Genomic DNA, 23,744 nt, shown 5'->3' with positions numbered 1-23,744 from the left:
TATGTTATACTGAGAGGTGTTTCTAATATTTAGTCTTAGACCTTCATTGATGTAAATTGTCAGAGAAAATATCAGAAACAGAGCTGAATCACCATTTCTTTGAACAGTTGATATTTATTTTAGAGGTAATTGTTAAAAAAATGGGTAACTGAGTAACGTGCAGTTAAAGAAGTTTTACAAGGATAATAACTTTTACCTGGATTCACTCAGTGTACATTAAAATCAAGACATCACCATGATGGTCACTGGGAGTGATTGCACTGAATGTCACTGATTTTCTCTAAATGGAAACTATGTGGATTCAATGCTTTTGTAATACTCCTACTGGGTGTTTTTTCTATGATAAACATGCATTTCAAATGTTAGATCTTGTTACACTTCTGCAATCCCTTTAATACAGAAGAGGATTAGTGCCATATGTGAAAATTTTATTTGAGTTCTGAGTTTAAAATCAGAATACTGACTTTAATTTCAGAACTCAAATACATTTTTCATGTGGCCCTAATCCTCCTACATACTTTAAAGTGTCAAATATCATTTGATTTTTGTTTGTTTTAGGAAACAAAGACAGCAAAAATAAACAGAAGAAGTGACATATTCATTCATCTCCTCATAACTATGAAATAAAAGACACAAACTGCAGACAACTTGTAGTTGTGAAGTACTTTTTATATCAACACATTTATGCATACTTGATTTATAGTCTATGTAGTTTAGCCTAAATGCAAACTTGAGACAGTGCTCCCAGATGATGCTCCTCTTTGTCACAGTGCTTTGTCATCACATTCACTATTTATACCAGTAAAATACACCTTGTTGATTTAATGGCTGCTATTAGTATCTCAGCCTCCATCTCAGAAAACATCATCTGAGGAAAAGAACACAAGCTGTTTATCATGGTGACACATCAGTAGGGCAGGTCATGACCTCACCATCCTATAGGCAAAAAATATTGTATCTGGTTCATGCTCAGAGAGGAAGGAAGTAGGAGGAGACAGGAAGTACATCGTCTCACTCATAAATGTATAAACAGAGGGGTCTCACTGCAGCCACGAACCATAACCCAGTAAAACCAAAAGAAGAAGCAAAAGCAAAGCAAAAACTGCTGAAACAAAGAAAAGATTCTCTGAAGACGATGGATTATATCAAACTGTGAGTGCAGTCTGTCACTTCATAATAATTGTTAACATATGTGTTTCTGTGTATAAATACTATAACAGTGCTATAGAGTCAATATGTAAATCTGAAATATTTGCTTTTCTGCCCCATAATCTTGAGATCGACTTGAATAATTTTGCTGTCTTCTCCCAGGAAAAAACTTGTTATCACTGTTGGAGGTTTCATAACAGTGAACATAGCAAGTGCTGATATTCCAATTCCTGGATGGGTACAGTTAACAGGCTTAATCATTGTCGTCGTTACCATCTTGTTGAAAAAATAGCTTCTTTCAGTGTAAGTGTACATTTATTGACCCTGCTCATACAAACGTTTGATTCCTCATTGACCTTTATATTCAATCTGCTTAGCATAAGTAACAGTACAAAGCACATCTTGCAGACCCAGTTGTCATAATCTGTGAGACATTTAAACTGCTGTCTGTTCTAAAACACATCTTGAATTATTGTATCTATATGTTTTTCCAGAGACCTCACTAAGATTGGACTGAATGCCAAGGTATTCTGGACTCTTAAAGTGGATACTAAGTGAGTGTGTGCTTCGCTGCTTTTGTAAAACTCATACTGGGCGTTCTGTCTGTGAAGGAGAGCCAGGAATCAGCTAATCACCATAGTATGTTCGAGACACACACTCCACCCAAATGTACCTCTAAATTGATTCTCTGTAAAGACTCAATGAAAACTGACAATTAACTAAAACACATGATGGAAAATATTGTCAGTTGAGCTGAATTGTAACTGAACTTTTGTGCAAGTGCAAGTTAACACTCTTTATCAGTTTGCTGATGTTCTGGTTGGTGACCATATATGGATTTTGAGATATAGATGCTTTAAGACAAATTATATAAAAGTGTGGGGCCAAAGAGGTCGCAAGGCTTTGTCCTGCCTTTTTTGCATTTTGGGAATCTGTTCAATAACTAGGTCAGAGGTAGAGGACAGCCACCTGCCTGTACCTCATCAACACTGGCAGGGTGTATCTGTTATCTAAGGCAAAAACCATTACAGAAGAAACTCGAATGACCAGACACGTTCAGAATATGTAAAGCCAAAGAATTCATTAATTCAAAGAGTTCATTTAGCAACACTGTAAAAAATGTGACATTTTGTGTTCTAGAAAAATATCACATAATTAATAATATAATTTGCCTTTAAAACTTAAAAACTTGTTGTATTACTACTTACAATTTGATTAAATATAGTAATGAATGCACCACATTTTGCTTTGAGGTATTGTTATTTTTATACAAACAGTACACAAACTCCACTCTCTCAGAGGGGCACAGGGGAGATGAAAAGCTGTCATATTAATGTTGTTGTGTAACTGCTGGGCATTACAGATGAGAAATGAAAATAAAAATACACCCACAAAAATATAGGTGTGTCTATACAGAGGTATTAGGTGTGACAGCAATGTTGTTCCTCTTCTCAACATGATTTAACATCTCTACTGAAAACATGGAAATTGTGTTGCATTTCCAACTCAGGAGTGTACCATGAAGATACATCCATCACTGAAAGTAAACAATAAAGCACATTCTCCCTCAAAGATTCTGTGCACTTCACATGTAGTAGTGGCCATACAACTTTATAAGGCATCATCAGAGCTGTTTAAACTCAATATGACTGCATGATAAGTGCCATAATGAGAGGATGATAAAAAAAGTGTTGGGTATAGAATAGTAGACTATTCTGTGAACAAATCTGAATCTGAATTCTAGTTCGTGAGATTTTACCAGTAAATTGTTGCAATAAGACAAGAAAAGGTTCAACTTTGTATTGTTTTTACAAGTAACACTGTTACACTGTTGTTTGATTTATTTTGCTAGATCTCATCAATATATACAGTAGTTCTGTATTACTCAGTTTTTGCATGAGAAAACATTCATAGCTACAGTAATTGTGTGTTGTCAATCACTGAAATCATTCAACATATGTATTCTTTACTTTGAGTGATTAAGAATGAAACTGAAAGTGTCATTACATAACAGTATTTTTCCACTGTGGCGCAGTGGTACATACTATAAGTTGGCAATAATTTGTGAAATTACACCATTGTACAAGAAATATAACTTGAAATGTATCAAAATAGATTGTACAAAGCAAATATATCTGTTTATTAAAAATCTGTAGGCCTCAGATAGGCTCATGATATCACTTCTGAATTGCTTCAGGAGGATTTACAGGAAGGGCTGAAAAACACTGCAGTGCACGTTTGAAGACATGCATGACAGAGGACTGTCAATACAATGTGAAACCAAAACTAAACACAAAACTTCAGTGATTGTGAAGGTCAGATATAGTCTACTGATCCAGCAAGACAACTGCTGAGAGATAAGATATCAAGGATGGCTTTGAAAGTGTAAGTTATTACCTGTGTAGGTGATATTGATCTCATTGTAGAGGAGCAAAGAGACAAGGACAAAAAGTTCATTTTTTAATAACTTAACAATGTTGGCAGTGTTAATTCTATTGCAACCCCACACATTAATACAGCAGTGTATTGCTGCCACCATGACAAAAAACATATTTTTTCAATCTCTTGATTCCTTCTCTTTTTCACTTCTGCTACCATGGTAACACATACGCACATCAGCACACAAAACATGAATTTTCCCACAAACAATCAGAAAGTGAGAAGCAGTAAAAACATCACTTTGCTGTACTTGTGTCAGTCTGTGTATTTTAGCAGTTTCTGCTTAACAGTGAAAGGACCAGATCATCTCCCCTAATATTACGATAAAGGTTCCTCTTTTTTCATCATGTACCTGTCTGTCATTATTCATAAAGATCCACTTGTAGTTTGACTAACGAAAAATATCTTCATGAGTTGTTTTTGAATACCATAGAAGAAAATTCAGCACTTAAAGAGCAGCTGTTATAATAAGAGAGTTTTCATCATATCGAGAAACTGAGCAAATATGTTTTTTGTCATGGTGGCAGCAATATGCTACTGTATTAATGTGTGGGGTGACAACAGGATTAATAACTTAACACTGCCAACTGTACATTGGATATTCACAAACAAACAAAGCTACTATATTTTCTTATTGATACTTAACATAACTCTGAAGAAGTTCATCATGTTACTAAAGTTGTCAGTCTTGTATCTTAATTAAAATAGATAAGTTTTGGACATTAATACATGTTATTTTAAGTCAGTGTAAGCTACAAAATAAGGTCATAAATTTAGCATAACTGGATATGAGCCACTGTGTGAAACAGTTTTGTCAAAATGGAGGTTGTGGGGTAAAATGTGCCAGTAATGCTAGGGCAAGTTGAGTCAATGGCTCAATTTACCCCCCAAAATTATTCTGATATTCTAGAGACTAGAGACACTGTTCATGTTAATGTTTGATCACTATTACAAGTGTTACAATGTTGTGTTGAAATGTTTCATCATGGGATAAAGGTGATCACTCAGAACAGCTTTGTATTGATTTGTTTTCAGGAAGAAAAAAAAATACCAGCGCACAGGTTGATTACATCGTAATCTTAGTCTCTCTCCTCTGCTCCGCTGATACTCTATCAGCAGGTCTCAACGAGGGGAGTCACATCCACCTGCTACATGGTGCATATTTTCTTATTTGGGCATCACTCCCAGAGTTGGGGGTGTTTCTCAGAGTTAAAGTTGAGCTACTGACACGAGCGAAGTACTCCCAAAGGACTCTCCATAACCTGTTGTTCCCCCTCTCCTTCCCACAAAGTTAGGTTGTAAAAAATAGGCAATAAATGAAAAGTGCAGAGCAATAACCACCTTTAAAGCTCTTCCCTACACATTACATGGTGTGCTGTCTCTATATAGCTAAAACTGAATAAATAAAATGTTTGTTTTTTTCATTCAGACCATTAAAAAATGTGTGAACATTTTTTCTGGGTGAGGGGGACTGTCCTCAGTAATTCTAAAAGTCTGACACTTCCCTCATTTCTTCATCATCCTCCACCGTTGTTTAGTTGGCAGACGCCTGCTGAGTAAAAGACTCGTCAGGATGACTACATCAGCAAACCTTATCACTGCCGGGTGTCAACAATAAATGACCCTACCTCCCTTTCACACACACACACACACACACACACACACACACACACACACACACACACACAAACACAGCACATGGCATGGAGTGCCATGTGAGTGGGGATTTGACCCACTACTGGTTTTAACTAGTGAGTGTCCAAAGTTCAAGAACTGAGGATTGGTGAAATGACTTTTATACACACATATAGATTTGTGTTTCTAATCAGTCATCAGTACAACAGGTGGAAAGTCATTGGATTGAATCAGAGATAACCTTCTCAGATCCTAAGTATAAAATGGGCGAGATGCACAAACAAAAGGGAATGTATTGACAACTGATTGCCAAAGTTTTTGGCAATCGGTTGATCAGTTGGAAAAAATCTTGCAGAGACTGGTGAAAGGCTGCTTTCTTTTATCTGCTTCAGAGAGGCTGTCTGCACTGATGGTGTGATATCATTGGACAAAAGCACAAACACAAGTAGTTTTACTCACCCACACAGCATCTGAACATAATGAAGTTCTGTTTAAAAGTGGGTCTTCTTTACAGCTCTACAGTACATCTATGCTGCATGACTCAATGTAACGAAGGTTACGATATTGTAACTCTTGGTCTATAAGCACAGGTGGAGCCCTCTACTGTACTCTATGGGTAATACCAATCACACGCACACAATCACTCACTTTGCATGAATGTAGCAGGCAAATCAGGATGTGCCTACTGATTACGCGCGTCCGCACCCCATATAAGCAGTGTCTCGCTGCCACCTCACCATCTAGCTCACACAGCTGGAAGAATGTAGGCCCTGCCACACCATATCATCAGACTGCCTCACTGAGCCAGGCCAGCCACAGGTTAGTCGCCACGGCCCACCTACTACTTTATAATCCCAGCTGCTTAGCGGAGCAGTAGGGGGCCCAACCCAGTCCAGATAACATGGACTAGAGCTGGGTGAAAAAAAATGCCTGACCTCGCAGGGGTCATAGGTCATATACCAAACTGCTGCAACCACATTTCCTGAGTCTTCTTGGATCACGGGAGAATGCAGATGTATAATTGCCCAGGGGGGGTCAGGTGAACCACAGCTAACACACACACCAACCTTTTCACAAGTCCTGAGTCACATCTGCAATAACGGACCCTGAAAAGGAGCCCATCATGTCCAAGAGATAGAAACTTATGAATGGACAAGACATAGACCAGGACGCCACTGTGCATATGTCCCTGACACTCACCCCACCGAACAAGGCCATAGGCGCTTCCACACAACACATGGAATGCACACGGACCACAATGAGGGGATCCCTACCGGCCTGCCTGGAGGCTTGGGCGATGTACTCACACTCTTGGATAAGGCTTTACCAGCCACTACCTCTCCATAGCGCACTAACAGTGGGTTGAAAGGAGGTCGTGCATTCAACATAACATACCAACACAAGTACTGGGCACAAGAGGTGCAATTTTGCCTCCCTAGTGCCCCCATGGGGCAGAGGACAAAATGCCTCTATCTGAAATTAAACCCAGTTCTCTGAAACATCAGTAAGGTGTTTCACCAGACTACTCTCCTTGCCTGGAGCAAGGAAGAGGTCTGCTTACTCAGACTGAAAAGAGGACGTGAAGTCAGGCTTTTATAGCTGGAGGAAGTCCCTCCTCCGGGGAGCGGACGTCATGTCTGACTGCCAGCCAGGACTGGCGTAGTGTAAAAAAGCTTGTGGGGACAAGGGCAGGGAGCATGTCCCATAGTGAGATACCTCATATTTCAAAATTTCTCTTTATGCATCCATGTGCAAATCGGGCAGTGACTGAAACAAAGAAAATATTCTCTCAAGAAGATGGATCATATCAAACTATGAGTACACTCTGTCACTTCATAATAATTGTTAACATATGAATTTCTGTGTATAAATACTGAGTGCTACAGAGTCAGTCTGTAAATCTGAAACATTTGCTTTTCTGCCCCATAATCTTGGGAAAAGTGACTAATTTTGCTGTCTTTTCCCAGGAAAGAAATTGCTTTAACTGTTTTAGGAGGTCTCATGACATTGAACATTACACAGGCTGAAATTCCATATTCTGAACGGACACCGTTGTTAGCCCTCTTGATCCTCATTGCCACCTTCTTGTGTAAAGATAGCTGTCTTCATCATAAGTCTACATTTATTCAACCTGCTTATACAAACTTTTGTTTCCTCATTGACCTTTATATTCAATATACTTAGCATAAGTCACATTACAAAGGACACCTTGCAGATCCAGTTGTCATAAGCTGTGAGACACTTAAACCTCCGTCTGTTCTAAAACTCATCTTGAATTAATGTATCATGCTATTTTTCCAGAGACATCACCAATATGGTCATTAGAGTAATTGTCATGATATCCTGGACTTTTAAAGAGGATACTAAGTTAGTGTGTGGATTCAGTGCTTTTGTAATACTCATACTGGGTGTTTTGTTTATGAAGGAGAACCAGGAATCACTTAATAGGGAGAAACCAGACCAGAAACGTTCAGAAGATGTAAAGCCAACAAATTCATTAATTCAGAGTTCATTTAGCAACACTGTAAAAAATTTGACATTTTGTGTTCTAGAAAAATATCATATGATTAATAATATAATTTGCCTTTAAAACTTAAAAACTTGTTGGATGACCACTTACAACTTGATTAAATAAAGAAGTGAATGAACCACAGTTTGCTTTGAGGTATTATTATATTATACAAACTCCAGTCTCTCAGAGGGGCACAGGGAAGATGAAAAGCTGTCATATTAACGTTGTTGTGTAACTGCTGGGCATTAGGATCCTCTCTCATACATGTAAATACCCACAATTAAGAACAAAAGATAAAACAAAAATAGTTTCATATAAAAGAACTTTAGATTCTTTAACTCCGACATTAGAGTACAAACATTTCTGTGAGCTTGTCTGGTTGGTTTGTGTAGATTCACTTTGTGTGATGATAACGAGGCGTCAGTCTACAAGATAGTACAACAGATATTATTATCACTATTATTATTTTGCCCCAATGTTCAAGATCAAGACTGAAGAAGGCTGATGATAACATATTAATAAAAAGTTGGAGTGTTCGCCCTACATGTGACGTCTCTACACTGCAATAAATCCTACCTTCATTGAAGTTATAATGTTGAGTTTTCATTGAAACTGTATTAAAGAGGCTGTTGTTTGTGGTGCTGTTGGATTGTACTGTTCTACACTGAGTTTCTAATTTTTAGTCTTTGACCCTCATTGATGTAAATCAGGTAGACAAAATATTAGAAACATTAGAGAGTTAGTTAGTTACATTTCATTTCTTTAAACAGCTCAGATTTATTGCAGAGGGGATTGTTTGAAAAAAATGGGTAGCATGCAGTTAAACAAGTTCATATGAGGATAACTCTTACTTGGATTCACTCAGTGTACATTAAAATCAAGACATCACCATGATGGTCATTGGGAGTGATTGCACTGAATGTCACCAATTTTCTCTAAATGGAAACTATTTGTTGTGTGGATTCAATGGTTTTGTACTTACTCATACTGGGCCTTTTGTCTATGAAGGAGAACCAGGAATCAGCTAATAAAAATAAAATCCAACAACCAGACAAGTTCAGAATATGTAAAGCCAATATTTTAGTTCATTCACCTACATTGTAAAAACCTGATGTTTTGACTAGTTCATAAAGTGTATGTAATTTACTTTTAGAAAACTTGAAAACATGTTGAATGAATACTTTTGATTTCATTAATTCATTCAGCATACTTGATGAAAGGGAGAGTATTCTAAAGTTTTTGTACAAAGTGAAATGAAAAGCATGTCATTTAAATGCTGTGTAACTGCTGGACATGAGGGACGTACCATGAAGATACACACACTACTTAATGTAGAAAAGAACTTAATACACATTCTCTCAAACACAAACAGATACAAGCTCACACACTCACAGTTAAACCAGCTGAACTAGGACAGAAGACAAAACAGGAGTTTGTTTCGTATAAAACAACTTTAATGAGCTGAGTTCATTCTGCAGATTTCTCAACTCTGACATCAGAACACAAACATTTCACAGATATAAGACAGACTGAGCCGTTTGACCAAATACACATCAACTGTGTTTTATGTGCTTGTGTAGCGTTCAGTCTATAAAATGTGACTACTGGAGAGTTACAGACTTCAATTTTTACTGTTCCTGAACATCTATGCCAGTGTGACATTTTCATGTGTTTGTCCTTGCTGAAGGAGGACTGATGCATCTGTCCTGTTTTGTGGTCAGATCAAGTGTGGCTTGAAGCTGGAGGACCGGGCTGAGCTGGTGCTATCCCATCAGGCTGTGAGGACGGGTCTGAGACAATAAAAGAAGAAGTCAGCCTAATTACACCCACTGAATCCGACCATGCTCAAAATACAACCAGCATTTTAAACTTATAACAGTAAAAAGTACTCACACATGCCATTGGGAGCTCCAGGGTGTCGAGGGGCCATCGTCTGGGCATTTCCTCCAACAGGCATCATTCGGTTGGGCATGGACTGGCCTGAAGAAGGAGGCATGAAAGTAACAATGATATGACAGATGAAATATAAAGATCTGAGTGACATCAGATGCAGATGTGGTTTGTTGTGTCCTAAAAGGTTGTGAGTGTGTCATATCTTAGGAGGAGTGTGATTTTCAGTGTGTGTGTGTGTGTGTGTGTGGCCAGACCTGAATGCTGCATTGTGAATCCCGGCTGCCCCTGCTGCTCCCTCTGCTGGCGCACCTTCATCTCTGCCTGCTTCAGCTGCTCAGTGTGGAAAGTCTGCCTCTCTGACAGTAGCTGCTGCCGCTGCTGCTCTAGCTGCATGACAACACGCATACACATATTGTATGAGTGATATGAGCTTCCATATATAAACCCCGGGGAGAAGAAATGCTAAAAAGATGAAATTTAGCTGGATTTAAAAAGAGCAAGCACGTTCACTCACAGCCTCTTTCTCGCGGTCCATGATGGTCTCCAGCTCCTCAAAGTGTCTCAGCTTGATCTCCAGCTTCTTCATCTGGGTCTCCACCAGCAGAGCCACCAGGGACTTGATCTTTCTCTCCTCGACTGCCGCTAAGTGCTGTGAATACAGGAGGAAAAAGATGGAGGAAGTTACAAGTTAGAAGAAAAGAGACACCACAAGAAAGAGGGTGTGGTAAGAGCTTGTAATGAGGAAATGTGGAGGTAGAGATAAAGAGGGAACACACTGAGGAAGAGAGGGAAAGATAAGAGTTGACAGGAGGCAGATGAGGCTAGAATAAATTGGGCGTGACAGAGCGTGTCGAGGATGCAGAGAGAAAATAAAAAGACACTGCAAGGAAGAAAACTACCTAATCAATCATCACAACTAGGGGTGGGACAATAATTGATCCAACTATACATCTTTATGGAAAACATTTAACGTGGTCACACCACCGCAGGTTTGCAGTATCACTCAAACTATTTGTCACGGTAGCTGGCCATGACAGTCGGTGGGAACGCCTCTCTGCCACACAGACAGACTTACACTGGAATCTAAAATACCCATTAATCTCATAGCAACATACATGACACCCCTTTCTGTTGAGGATAATCTTAGGTTTATAAAATGGTGTGTTATATTGTTTGGGTCAGTCAATTTAGTTGTAAAATGGACACTACTTTTGGAAATTCATTGAAACTGCCACACAAAGGCCAAAAACATCCTTATGTATGTTTTGCAACAAGCAAACGTGTACTGTAAGTATTGTATGTTTCAATTCCACTGTTGGATTCCATTATTATGAAGATGACAATGTATACTGTGTCAATTTTTGTCATCATACTATACATTTTTATATCAGCATATGCCTGTGAGCAAGCTTCCAGGTGAGGTAAGGCGCCCTCTGGTGGTCTTTATAATACCAAAATTACTGAGGGCAGATGATAGAAAATAAAATCAAAATTTTAAAAGTATGTTATTAACCGGAAACAGATCATGAATCATGGACACACTTGGCTGTTTTTGAGGTTTGATAATTAGTGATTCTACTCATTAGTGAGCCAACCAAAGCACCTGTCTTGTTAACACATGTAAATTGGAAAATAGCTAAAATTACACAAATAGCTAGTAGCTACGTGTTAACATAAACACTGTCTTTGCTAAATTATCCAGACAGCTAGCTGTTTAGTTAACTGAGCTGCCATTAATATACTTATGGCGCATGGTGTAGATACAGGGTAAGACACAACACCTCACTGGTTAACATGAACTGCAAATTTGGAAACAGAGTGAGTTTATAGAATCATTTACTTTTATTTGTAACCTGATTTTTGGTGCTAATCTCACAAGGATACTATATATTCTCCACATACTCTACATCATTTAGAAGTGCAAAGCCAGGTCTTAAAGTCTTGGTTGCTAGGAGACGTCCGACAACTGAAAAAAGCCTCTATTTAAAATTACAACAATTTCTTCATATTAAAATCCTGTGATTTGTCCGTTTTGAAGTGGGAGGGCGGGTCTTTACCTTGGCCTTTGTAGCAGCGGAGGCCAGAGCAGCTGCTGCCGCCGTGGCAACGCTGCCCTCCACCAGGTCCTGCTCCATCACTCTCCCCCCGTCATCCCCTTCTCCCTCCCGCCGCCCTATGCTCTCATCGTCATCTCCCCTCCCTGGATAAAAGAGAGGATTTCTTTAATATAGACAGACATGCACATGAACACATATACAGTAAACGCACAAATACACACCCTGCACATATATACTTACCGTCTCTCTCCTCTGCAAGTATATTTTCAGCATTTTCTCTTTTGACTCGTACTGCCTCCGATTGTGCCGCGCTGGGTTCCACCTTCAGTCCATCCGCCCTAGCGGGGACCTCAAACAGATCCAACACACACACACACACACACACACTCAAGGTAAACAACATAAATCATCAGCAGATAGAATATGCCTGTAAAACTCTTATTGGTGTATCACCTGATGGGAGGTGGAGTTTGTCTCCATTTTTTCTGCATCCATTGCTTCTGAGGGACAGAAAGAAAAAATATAATACATGTATTATAGAAAAAACAGTGTGTGACTACGTGTGTATGTACTTCAATCTCACCTGTCTTTTCAGATTGGCTGGAAGTTTCAAAGACTTTATCCACGGACTCCTCCTGCACTTTGGAAAACTCCTCTGAGGACAAAGATGTAGTGTCACCACACACATTTTTTTTTTCCTTTACACACACCGTACATACAAAACAGTCTTAAAAATCATACATCCACTCATATTAACATGGACTACACATATATGAACACTCTCTTCCTCTCTCTCTATCCTCTCACCCAGTGCAGCTTTAGCCGCCGCTGATGCCACCCGTGGATCCACCACAGATGCCAGGAAGGCCACAGTGCTCATCACGGGGTTCTCCGATTGGCTGAAAGGCACAGGCTGGTACGCCAATGGGCCGAGGGAAGCCGAGGAGTCTTCTAAGTAAGGGTCTTCTATTGGCAGACGAAGGAAGTGGAGGATACACTCGTCCTGCGTTCGGGAGCCCACATGCTCTGACACTTTGTTCCAGTCATCTCTGTAGACCTCTAGGGCCTGAGAGAGTCAGAGAAGGTGAGAGACAAGTATATACACTTTTATAAAATATCATTATAGTGTAAATTTAATCCACTGTTATAATACAAGTTGTTATATTGTTAAAAGTCCCCCCCAAAAAGTGATAGTCTTACCTCTAATAACAAGAGTGTCTCTTGCTCTGTCCATTCCCTTCCTGCACTGGCTCCTTTGGTCTGAAACAGAGGTCATAAGAGTCATTTAAGAATGATAGTAGTAACTTTTTAAACACCTAACTGCAGATATTGATGAGAAGAGGGACAAGTAAAATATATGAATGGAAAACAAATTGAGGAAAATAAGCAAACCAATGCAAATACAGTACATGCAGTACAAAATATACTAAACATGCAAAAAAAAAGATTAAAACAACTTTAAACAAGCTTTAAAAACAAAGATGTAATTTTCTGTGCGTTTGTGCTGTTGCTGTGTGACACCTTAGGGTGTTTCCTGGCGTAGATGTCGGTGCGCAAACCAAAGTTCTGGCTGTCTGAAGGCTTCTCTCGGCTCTTTTCTGGGAAAAACAACATGTGCTGCGACGCCGACACCTGCAAGAGTGAGAGCGAGTGGCAGAGTTTATTAGGAAAATTTTAAGATTCAAATACAAGCTTGCTGAGCTGTTTGTTGTCATGTGCTCTGTATGTATGTGTGTGTGTGTGTGTGTGTGTGTTTTACCTGCAGGGGTTTGTGTTGCAGGGGAGCCAGCCCGGACGGTGTGTCAGCCAGTACATTGAAATGAGGAGTGGGTGGGGGTCCCATGGGGAGAGGTCTGCTCTCTGCATCCACCTGGTAGTTAATCATACCCCACTGCTCCAAAAACGCGTGAACCCTGGACACAAAGAATATTTTTTGTTTTTCATTTTGTTGTGTTCCAGGTAAAACTGCCCCCACAGATTCAAAAATGTAAAATACACAAACCAGAATCTGTCATTTTGTAATTAAAAATAAAAGCTGCTTTTGAACTGCAGACCCATAAAGTACACCTCATACTGCATGTTCCTTCCCATCATTAACATATTTAACTCATTAACACATTCACATAGCTGAACACTCACATACGACACCTAATTTAGCCAGCAATGGCTGCAAACACCCACACACTAAGTTATACCTCATTATAGCACAGACGTCTCCTGTGAGGTTGCGTCTGCAGGAGGTTGAACTGAGGTATTCTTGGGGGTTCAGCCGGTACGTGTCAATCATGAAGTTACGGTAGGCCAGGAAGCTGCAATGTACAGGGAAGATCATGCTGTTAGCTTCATCGAGCCTTTGATTTGACATTTTTGCTGATGTATGAATGTCAGCTATACTCACATTTCCGGAGATTTTGACTTGTTCTTTCCATTGAAGAATTCAGGGAGTGCACGCTTTTCTATCGAGTGGATGCTGGGAAATATTGACACAAAAGGTTTTTAGGGTTAAAGCTTAGATTTATAGTTGGGTTCAGATTTGGAAAAGTCAGGTAAGAGGACTACAAACAAAGTGCTGCTCAATGTCAAATGAAAATTTGTGCATTTCTGTGTATTTACTTACCTATTGTAATTGAACCAAGATGTGTAGCTTGGTATTATGATATGATGAGTTTGTTCTGTGATATTGTCTTCTCCCTCTGATAGGCGTGGTATCTCCCCTCTCCCCTCCTCATCCTCCTGATGTAGCATCCAAACAGCGTAAATTAAATAACATTTTTACGTTGCTGACTGACTGAAACAAAAAATAAGCAAACCCTACAGACTACCTCAGTCCTGCTGCAAACATTCTGAACATATGAAAATGTCATATTTACCCTTCCTGGGAAATCATCCTCCGGTTCATCTGAAAGAGGGAAATTGAGGGATGGGTGAAAACTCAAGATGCACACACATGCAAACAAAGAAAGCTGGTATGTTATAGTTCTTAATGTTCTAAACAAGAAACAAATATTCTTGTAAGCCTGGTGCCAGACCTCTGAATCTCTAATTTATTCAGCAATTCAAAAGGAACTGTGAAACGCAATCCAGCTACATGCTTGTAAGTGTACAGACAATCCAAATAACTGATAGCATGCATGTCACCTAAATGCAACACACTGTTGAAGAAGGGATTACAACAAGATTAAAACATAATCTAAAAACTATTGAAACACATGGGTTTTGTTTGAGGTATTCAGATGTATGTACACATGGTACATTCTTCTGTAAACATTAACAATAACCTACCCAGGTCAGCCATCGTCCCTCCTTTGACAGGAGTATTCTCACTGTCCTTTTTCAGGTTGACTACAAAGAGAAAGAGAATGAAACAAATGTGAAACTCTCCTGTAACACAGGGCATTTTCTAGTTTGTGGTAAATGTGTGTATTTTACCATTCTTGGGTAGTACGACCTCCTCCATGTTAGGGACAGGAGTAGGGTCCTCCATGTCTTTGGTCAGGTCCTCCTCTGGCTCTTCCTCCTGTTGTCCACGCCTTCTCCTGTGCACACACACACATAAAAATGAAAGATGAAACCATGCAAAGAAATACCATACAGAGAGCAAACCCTGTTTGAATGAAACTGGCATGTCTTACCCCTTCTTTCCTTTCTTCCTGCCTTCAGAGGAAGGAGGTGATGGGGAGCGTCTTCTCTTTTTGAAGGGGGTGGACTTTGAGTCCTGCTACACATTGTTATAGTTGCAGAAATACAAAGAAAGCCGGAGTTTAAGTGTCATGGACTATAACATAAAAGATCAAGACCCTTTATATTTTGAAAAAACTCCTCTATTACTGTAAGATCTATTCAAATCCATTCACTCTCTGTATCATAATTTAATTGTTTAATTAAATATTTAATTGTGTACTAATTAAAAACACCTTTCCCTTCACAAGCCCTCCTGTGCCTACAGCTTCACACAAACCTGATTGTCTCGGAGGTGAATGCGCTGGCGGAGGATGACTGGTACATTCCTCTCATCCACACAATAGTCTTCCTCGTTCATCCACTCGTTGAAAACATCTGTGTCCAGAACCCAGCCAGCATGGACCTGGAGCGCACACATCCACCCGAATAAAATGAGTACTGAATAGGGAGTTCAGGTGTAGGGTAATATATCTTGGTGCATCTCATCAACACTGCTTGTAACAAACAAATTTCTAGCCAACGGCTCTAACAGGTGCAAGAAAGTTAATTTTGGACACTGAATACAGCTCACTGTAGTGTCATGTTGTGCAGTGTAAAATATCTATATATATCTATTGATATAGTAAAATGTGGCAGCTTGTGGAACAGCACTGGAGGTTGTCTGCATCTGTGTGCTCACCCTCCAAGGTTTCTCTGGATGTGGCAGCTCTTCAATCTCTCCTTCAACATCGCTGGAGGACAACCAACTGTCATAACTGTTGTAAAGAGACAAAAGAAATAATGGTTTCGTATTCTGTTTGCGTGCGAGAACCTCTGTATGTGTTTATGTGTGTGTGTGTGTGTGTGTGTGTGTGTGCGCTCATGCATTACCTGTTAGGGTGCATGCCCCAATGTACCAAGACATGGTTGTCTTTTCGCATGACAGGACGCATCCATTCATCTAAAAATAGGTGTGTTAAAAAAAAAAGTAACAAGTTAAGTCCCAGCTGCTTTATAAAGATAACATACACACACACACACACACACACACACACAGAATAAATGACTGACCTTCTTCTGTAGAAGCAGGTGAGGGATATATGTGGTGACTGGCGAGCACTCGGTCGTCAGTGAGTGTACCCTGTGGAAGGACAGAATGTGATCCAGTAGCAATGAGACTGAACTACATTATCAGAGCTCCTTTTTAATCAGCCAGACCTGCCTAAGGATACTTTTCTTTAATCTGTAATACTAGCATAACATTTACTCTCCTTATTTGGCCTGTGTAACCCTCCGTCCACTTATCCCTTATCCTCCTCTGAAGAACTTTACCTGGTGCTTGGTGATGATACCGGTCAGTCTGCCAGCCAGTTCCTGATCCAGTGTAGGGTCCAGATAGACCACAGGCAGTGATATACAGTTGTTCTGGTGACACAGAAAATACATGTACACATTCATCAATGGAGTGTCCTTTGTGGGCTGGAGTGTGTGTGTGTGTGTGTGTGTGTATGTGTCTGTCACCTGCGTCAATGCTCTTTCAATAGTACCAAACATCTCCACATTCCTTTCAGTTCTTGATGGATTCTGCAAGTCAAACCTTCGCCTGTGAAGGCAGGCAGGGGAAGAAAGAGACATCAATGCCACGTTAAGGGGGAATCAAACAAATGCAGACCAGGTTGGTTGAGGATATCACTGTGAAACAGCGAAGACATAAGAGACTTGCTACTCACCAGCCCTGCTCAGCCTTGAACTTGTAAGCAGTGCCAAGAATGTGGCAGAGTCCACCTCCTGCCCGCAGGTCCAGGAAGCACTGTGCCTGCAGAGAAGTTACTAGCTACTAAAACTGTTCGTTTTGCATGTTTTACCCAATCTTGCTGGATTTAAAGACATGTCATCTCACCTTTTTACCTTTGTAACAAGGACCACAATTGAGCTAGACTTAGTTTTATTGTGTTTTTATCCTCTCTAAGGTCAAGACTGAGTGATTAAACTCTTGTGTTTACCTTTATTGTCTGTGTATCTATTGATGGTCATATAACATTATAGTGATGTCAAACACCTTTAAAACCCATAAAATCAACATGCATCACAACAGTTGGAGACTTTGGAGGCTGCTAACAGTCAGGGCTATTTTAGATTGAGTAAAATAAGGGTGAACAGTGTGACAGTGATGAACAGTGAGAGGCAGACTCACAGGCAGTTTGGTGAGAGTGGGACTGGTGGCTTGTCTGCCAAAAGCATCCTCTTGGAACTGGAGAAGCTGCAGGGTCACTGCAGCTAGAGCCTGACAGGATGGAGCATCCACCAGCACATACTGAACAGACACACACATTTGGAGATTGTGAGGAGGATCATTTTTCATCATCATGCGGCATTTTATCGACAGTCTCGCTAACTTAACAGCTGCATTTGGTCTGATTAACCTCTAGGATTTAACCACATTTTCACTTCATCTTTTGTATTTCTATTTCAAGCAAGTATTGCACTATTTAACTTTAGTGATCAAATCTTGCTGGCCAGTGTAAACGCAACGTTATCCAGCATGAGATGTTTGTTTACAGTCTGAGCCATTAGGACTTGCTAGCGGGGGAGGAGGCGGCTAGCTTCTTTGCTAATTACCTTTTTGTAGTGCTTCCCGATCCACTGTCGCACCACATCCAGCTGGGCTAAAGTATCAGGACTCTCCCAGAACCTGGCGGACGGACTGCTGTCTTTTTTCCGGTGTGTGGCCGTCAAAGAGCTGCTCTGGCTTGTCCCGGGAATGTCGAGGTTTGTACCTCCGGACATTGTAGCCATTATAAACCGAGATTAATCTCAAACGGGGGGACAAAACTGGCTAGCGCGCTTGCTAGCGTTTTGGGGTTATCGGTTTTTCTCGCGAGATAAACCGTGATTTCCGCAGTTCCACATAGGTTTTTGTCATTTTTTATATTGCTTTTTTATTTTCAAGTGTTTTTCAGATTGATTGATTGCTTGCTCTATTTTATTCAATAATAGATGCGTAAAATATGCAAAAAAATATTTTTATGCAAACCAACATATACAGACATATTACAGGCGAGGAATTTTACTTTGAACAAGGAAATAGCTGTGCAAGACATGTGAGTAGAAGTGGCATTGGTTTGTAGCAAATGATGTATTTTTAATGCTTTAATTAACGACCACCTCTTGAATATAGTTTCGTTTACGATTATAAGTGAGAAAAGGCGTATTTCATATACGGTTCAATAATTTGCTTTCAGTTTATTAGAATTGCTTTATTGCAGCAAATTCCGTTGTGTCGCAATTATTCAAGATACAGTCATAGTGTCCGTTAGGAAAAACTAACTCCTGCTCAGCCGACTGTCTGCTAAGCTGTGGTAGCAGGTTTCCAGTGTGATTTTCTTTTCCGTGGCATTCTATAATTGGATATCTGCAAAACCTCAGAGCCATAACTTACCCTCTATAAGCCACTCAGCGTGGGATTTGCAAGTTGAAAACACCGCAGAGAGTGAAACTAACTCAATTTTCTCCATGTCTTCCTAGACCCTGAGATCCCATGGGTGTCCAGGGTCTTACTACCTATGTGGAGGGAAACAGACAATTCCTTCAAGATGTGAAGTTCAGGGACAGTCGCCTGGTTATCGACGGCTGCAGTCTATATTTTCGCCTCTACTTTAACCACGGTTTTGACCAACAGCATGGAGGAGACTATGATGCTTTTGCGTGCCTACTCACCCAGTTCCTGTCTGCACTGGCAGCCTGTAACATACAGCCATATGTGGTACTGGATGGAGGTAAGGATCGCAACCAACGCAAATTCTTGCACTCTATCAGCTCCTTTATCATCAGCAAACTGAACTTATTACAATTAATGATAATATTGATACTTAATTATGAAAATATGTAATTATTATAATATTTACTTCTTTAGATCGATCTTAATTTCAAACCAATTCAGAGATTCCCTCCTATTTGCAGAGGCATATTCATTTAAATGTCATTGATTTTAATCTGTGGGTTCTAAGTTATCTTATTTTGAATTAAAGATCCCATTCAGACATATTTTAAGATGTGTATAAAGACTCTACTTTTAGTAATAATTTGTGTCTGATATGTTTTTTTCCAAGTTCAATTATCATTCATCATCATCATTTCATTTGTAAAGTTTTCCTGTTGGACACAAGATGTCTCCAACTTCACTGTACAGTCCATTCTCAGTGTATGTGCACTTGAAACTTCAAGTGTCCACTTCACACTTGTGTAAGTTGAATATTGAACCACAATTGGCTCCAAATTAGTTGTGATGTCACAAATCATGCTCGCAGGTCAACCCTTTAAAATTGGATTTTCAATGAGCACAGGGACACTTTCCACTTTCAGCAGGTGAATGTGCCTTCTAGTGTCAAACTCAGCACATACATCATTCTGTATAGTGAAGCTCAAACTTTCAACTTCAGGAACATAAAGGAAAAACATATTTTGAGTGGAGGAGGTCTTTAAATAATAAAGTAAAGTCAGATGTGGTCAATGTGGGCAGTTAATTGATAAATTTAAATTTTAGAAAAGCAGTTTGCTCAACCTACACCAATCCTAGGTTTTTCTGCAGTTGTAAGACCCACAAATATTTCATTTATGTCTCTTTTTTTGTTATTATAAGGGATGGACCCCAGTGATAAGAAGTTTCCCACTTTGCGGCAGCGTCTGCAGTCCAAAATAAAGGAGGCTGACAGTATCTCTCATGGCAGAAATGGCTCCGTTCTCCCCCTCCTCACCAGAGATGTCTTCACTCAGGTTCTCATCCAGAGAGGAGTCCCACTGGTCCAGTGTCCAGCTGAGGCTGACTGGGAGATTGCATGTTTGGCTCACCAGTGGAACTGCCCAGTTCTGACCAATGACAGTGACTTTTATATATTTGACCTGCCAGGTGTGGATAGTGACAAGATTTTTCTTAATGTACTTTGTATTGAATGGGAGTGATAGTATCTCACTTGGTTTTACATACTTTATTCTGTATGTCTTATTTTAGGTGGTTATCTGCCTCTCAAGTTTTTCCAGTGGACCAACCTTAATGGTAAAGCCTCTCACCGCTACATCTCAGCTCGGTGCTACACCACTAACAGTCTATGTCGCTGGTTTGGGGGCATGAACCAGGAGTTGCTACCCCTATTTGCTGTCCTGACTGGTAATGATTATGGAACTCCAAAGGATGCTGAAACACTCCTTTCTCTGCTAGATGTGAGTGCATTTAGGAGAAGTGGTAGCAGGGGTAAAGGTAGAGCACCCTCTTCCCGCATTGAAGGCCTGTTCCTTTGGCTGTCCTCTTTCCCAAGTCCAGTGGAGGCCCTGGAGGAAGTAAGCAGGCTAATGGGGGAGACGGGTGGTAGGGGCAAGAGAGGACAGAAGGGTGGGCTGAGTTCTCAGCTGTGGGCAGCTATGCAGGAGTACCATGTCACCCCTCAAAGCTCTCTGGCTCACTGGTTCTCTGGCAGTCAGGCAGTTCCGGGAGGGCAGACCTCTACACTTACACAGTTACCTGAGTGCCTGTCATGGGCTGCAGCAAAGGGGCTTTTGGCTCCCTTGGTAGTGGATGCTTTGGTGATGCACAGGGTCTTGCTCATCCCACAGGTAGAGAACAGCAAGCTACCCAGCAGCCACTGTAGTGCCAGAGCTATACGCCAGGCTATATATGGGATATTACTACAGAGAGGTCAAGATAACATGACTCAAGGAAGAGGTAGAAGTATACAGCAATTCTATGGAGCAGAAGGTGCTGTCCATTCACAGGATGTTAGGATACAAGAAAATATCAGCCGGGGTATGAGAGGTGGGAGAGGTCGAGGGGGAAGGGGACATGGAGGTAGGGGTCAGGGCAGTGTTTTACCCACACAGCAGGGTGTAAATGTGGGATTCAACACTGAAGAAGCAGCTGGTGTAGCTACAATGCAGACTCAGGGCTCTAGCGCCCCTATGTGTGTGGAGGAATACGACCGTCTGGACCTGAACTTGAAGAAAAACCAAATGGAGGCACATCCACTCAAAACCCGCTTATGCATGGATACACTCGGCCAGGTAAACATGACAACAAAAATAATATAAGTTAGGTTTATATTGTCTGGGAACAGTTTTCAAGATAAATTGTTCACGTAATTTGGTGTAATTTCCCAATGTTGTGCCTTGATTTCATCCAGGCTCCCGTGGCAGCTCGTCTTGGTGTCCTGTTAGAAGTCTTAGGGGTGAAGGAGTCTGCCCTGAATCCTGCTCCTATCCACTTGAGGCTGGCTGTAGCAGTAACAGGCTTCTGGCTGCGAGAGGCCATACCAACACCCTCACAACTTCAGGTCCAGGCTTTGGTGCTGGGCATGGTTTATGGAGAGCTGTCTTGGAACAACCAGCCTGGAAGTACCCACCACCAACAGGCCGGTTAGTCATGCTGTCTGGCATCTTTTATTTCATTCCCCAAGCACATTTTGTGGTTTGCTAAAAAAGTAACAAAGCAAACATTGATCTAAACTAAATGATCTAAAATCTGTTGTTGATGTGCACCATTCCAGTCCCACAGCCAAACTGGGCAGCAGAGCGCAATGTGTTGGCAGGGCTGGATCGACAACGCATGAGAGCAGGGGAGAGACGGGGCTTGGATATAGGAGTGGCTCACAGTTTCAGCCAATGGCAGGCCTGCCTCTGGAGTGCGCTGTGTCTTAATCAGCTATTGCTGCTGCCACTGCCTGACCCCAACCTGTCATGGTAAGACCGAAGGATAAAAAAAAGAGAGATAATAAACTGTTTGCATTTTCCACCAGTTTATCAACCACATAAGGTGAATGAGAACTAGAGCTTCAACTAATGACTATTTTCATTAAGGATTAATCTGTGAATTATTTCTTTGATCGTTAGTAGTGGAAAATAGACATCACAGTTTGCCAGAAACTCAAGGTGACATTTTCAAATTGCTTGTTTTGTCCAACCAACAGTCCAAAACCTCAATTTACCATCACATAATATAGGGAGAAGAAGCAAATATTCACATTTTAGAAACTGACAAATGTTTTGCATTTTTGCTTAATAATTGTCTTAAATGATGAATTATCAGTTCTGGTGATTGATGCTTTTGGCAAAGGTTCCCAAAGCTTTTTATGTCCATGACAGTCAAATCAATACACTTAAAGGATTGGTACAAAAAACTTTCCCCATGTGCCTCTAGTGGAATCTTGTTATGCAGTTAATATATTTGCATAAGTTTTTAAATAACCATCTCTCAAGATTAATATCTGCAGATACCACCATGGCAAAGTGAACCTTTGCATCTTCTCCCTCTGTGTGTTTCTCAGGTTGTTCAGCGGTACCTTGGTGCATGGCCTCCTCAGGTACCTGAAAAGCGGCCGAGCTGCTGAATCCCTCTTAGCTGGGGCTTCCTTGTCTGGAAATCTTTACTTCTCCCTGCTGGATGCTGTGAGGATCTGTGGCTCCAAAGCCCATCCCTCCTCTTCTGCAGAGGGAAGGGGAAGAGGCAGAGGCCGGGGACGGGGACGGGGACGGGGAAGTAGAGGAAGAGGGGGAGGTAGAAGAGGAGCAGGGGGAAGGGGCAGAGGATCTGAGGAGATCAACAACAGGTTTGCACTACTTATGAGCGAGGAAGAGTATGATGATGATTGATAAGGAGGCAGAGAGAAATCAACAGATTGATATGAAGCACTTAATAGGGGCCAAATGACATTCCAGATGCTCAGGGAATGACACAAATTGTCATTTTCAAGTGAACACATCTTAAAGTTTTCCACCGTGCTTCTATCTTTATAACTATATTGCACTAATTTAACCTTCCTCACTAATAGCAACCTGTTTTTGATGTTAAAATTTGATGTTGCTGATTCAAATCATGTGATGTCAAGACATACTGTATGTATCAAATGTTTTCCCAAAGCACATTATTGCCATATTTTAACAGATTTATGACTGCTTTTATCAGATTATCACTTGTTTTCAAGTGGACAGTTTGTGTTCAGTAACATCAACACAAAATTTTCCAAAAGTGGCAGCTAATGTCATCTCAGTGAGCAATGTATTTTAATCACAGATGCCTTAATATCCCATGAATTGTGATCTTGAGTTGTTTGCACATCTTTCTATAATAAAAAAAATTGTCAAAATCATCGACACGTTTTTTTAATTATCACATTCATATAGTTTTTACTCCACATATGGCTGATAATAAGATGTTTATTCTTTCTTTGTAAAGTCTATTTTGAGTTACGATGACTTACCAAAGGATAGTAATTAAATATATACACAAAAAAGATTCATATACTCCATCTACTATCTAGTACATACTACACAAGCAAAAATAAAACAAAATCACAAAGATCTTCTTTAAGGACCAAGAAATCAAATTTTAAAAAAATCTGACAAGCTGAGATTTC

The 23,744-nt window shown here is 40.4% G+C and overlaps 2 protein-coding genes and 1 long non-coding RNA gene across 5 annotated transcripts; 2 read left to right on the top strand and 1 right to left on the bottom strand.

The window, feature by feature from the left end:
• Positions 1-1,036: 1,036 nt before the first annotated feature.
• LOC122970224 lies at positions 1,037-3,310 on the top strand. Its single transcript, XR_006399175.1, has 3 exons — positions 1,037-1,152; positions 1,312-1,452; positions 1,644-3,310. It is a non-coding gene; the product is annotated as an uncharacterized LOC122970224 (long non-coding RNA).
• A 5,857-nt stretch (positions 3,311-9,167) lies between these two features.
• smarcc1b (SWI/SNF related, matrix associated, actin dependent regulator of chromatin, subfamily c, member 1b) lies at positions 9,168-18,231 on the bottom strand. Of its 2 annotated transcripts, none has more exons than XM_044335722.1 (28): positions 17,965-18,231; positions 17,540-17,659; positions 17,076-17,161; positions 16,867-16,948; positions 16,678-16,770; positions 16,417-16,486; positions 16,237-16,306; positions 16,046-16,121; positions 15,644-15,769; positions 15,318-15,403; positions 15,115-15,221; positions 14,968-15,027; positions 14,556-14,584; positions 14,303-14,418; positions 14,084-14,155; positions 13,881-13,994; positions 13,445-13,598; positions 13,207-13,317; positions 12,886-12,945; positions 12,493-12,751; positions 12,269-12,340; positions 12,139-12,185; positions 11,926-12,046; positions 11,686-11,828; positions 10,143-10,277; positions 9,883-10,015; positions 9,629-9,715; positions 9,168-9,525 (listed from the first exon to the last, which is right to left on the bottom strand). In XM_044335722.1, exons 1-28 carry the CDS (start codon positions 18,139-18,141, stop codon positions 9,458-9,460), a joined length of 2,874 nt encoding a protein of 957 aa, XP_044191657.1. In that variant the 5' UTR covers positions 18,142-18,231; the 3' UTR covers positions 9,168-9,457. The 2 variants fall into 2 exon arrangements, with proteins under 2 accessions (XP_044191657.1, XP_044191658.1); XM_044335723.1 differs by having other exon boundaries at positions 11,926-12,034; positions 15,318-15,400.
• Positions 18,232-18,325: 94 nt separating this feature from the next.
• aste1b (asteroid homolog 1b) lies at positions 18,326-23,477 on the top strand. 2 transcript variants are annotated; one of them, XM_044335724.1, is made up of 7 exons: positions 18,326-18,446; positions 18,871-19,121; positions 19,985-20,251; positions 20,354-21,396; positions 21,516-21,747; positions 21,879-22,071; positions 22,656-23,477. In XM_044335724.1, exons 2-7 carry the CDS (start codon positions 18,884-18,886, stop codon positions 22,978-22,980), a joined length of 2,298 nt encoding a protein of 765 aa, XP_044191659.1. In that variant the 5' UTR covers positions 18,326-18,446; positions 18,871-18,883; the 3' UTR covers positions 22,981-23,477. The 2 variants fall into 2 exon arrangements, with proteins under 2 accessions (XP_044191659.1, XP_044191660.1); XM_044335725.1 differs by lacking the exon at positions 18,326-18,446 and adding an exon at positions 19,493-19,587 and having other exon boundaries at positions 19,036-19,121.
• Positions 23,478-23,744: the final 267 nt, after the last annotated feature.

This window comes from Thunnus albacares, chromosome 19 (assembly GCF_914725855.1).
Source record: "Thunnus albacares chromosome 19, fThuAlb1.1, whole genome shotgun sequence".
NCBI lineage: Eukaryota > Metazoa > Chordata > Actinopteri > Scombriformes > Scombridae > Thunnus > Thunnus albacares.
Note: the sequence above shows the minus strand (reverse complement) of the source record. Positions and strands in the feature narration are given on the sequence as shown.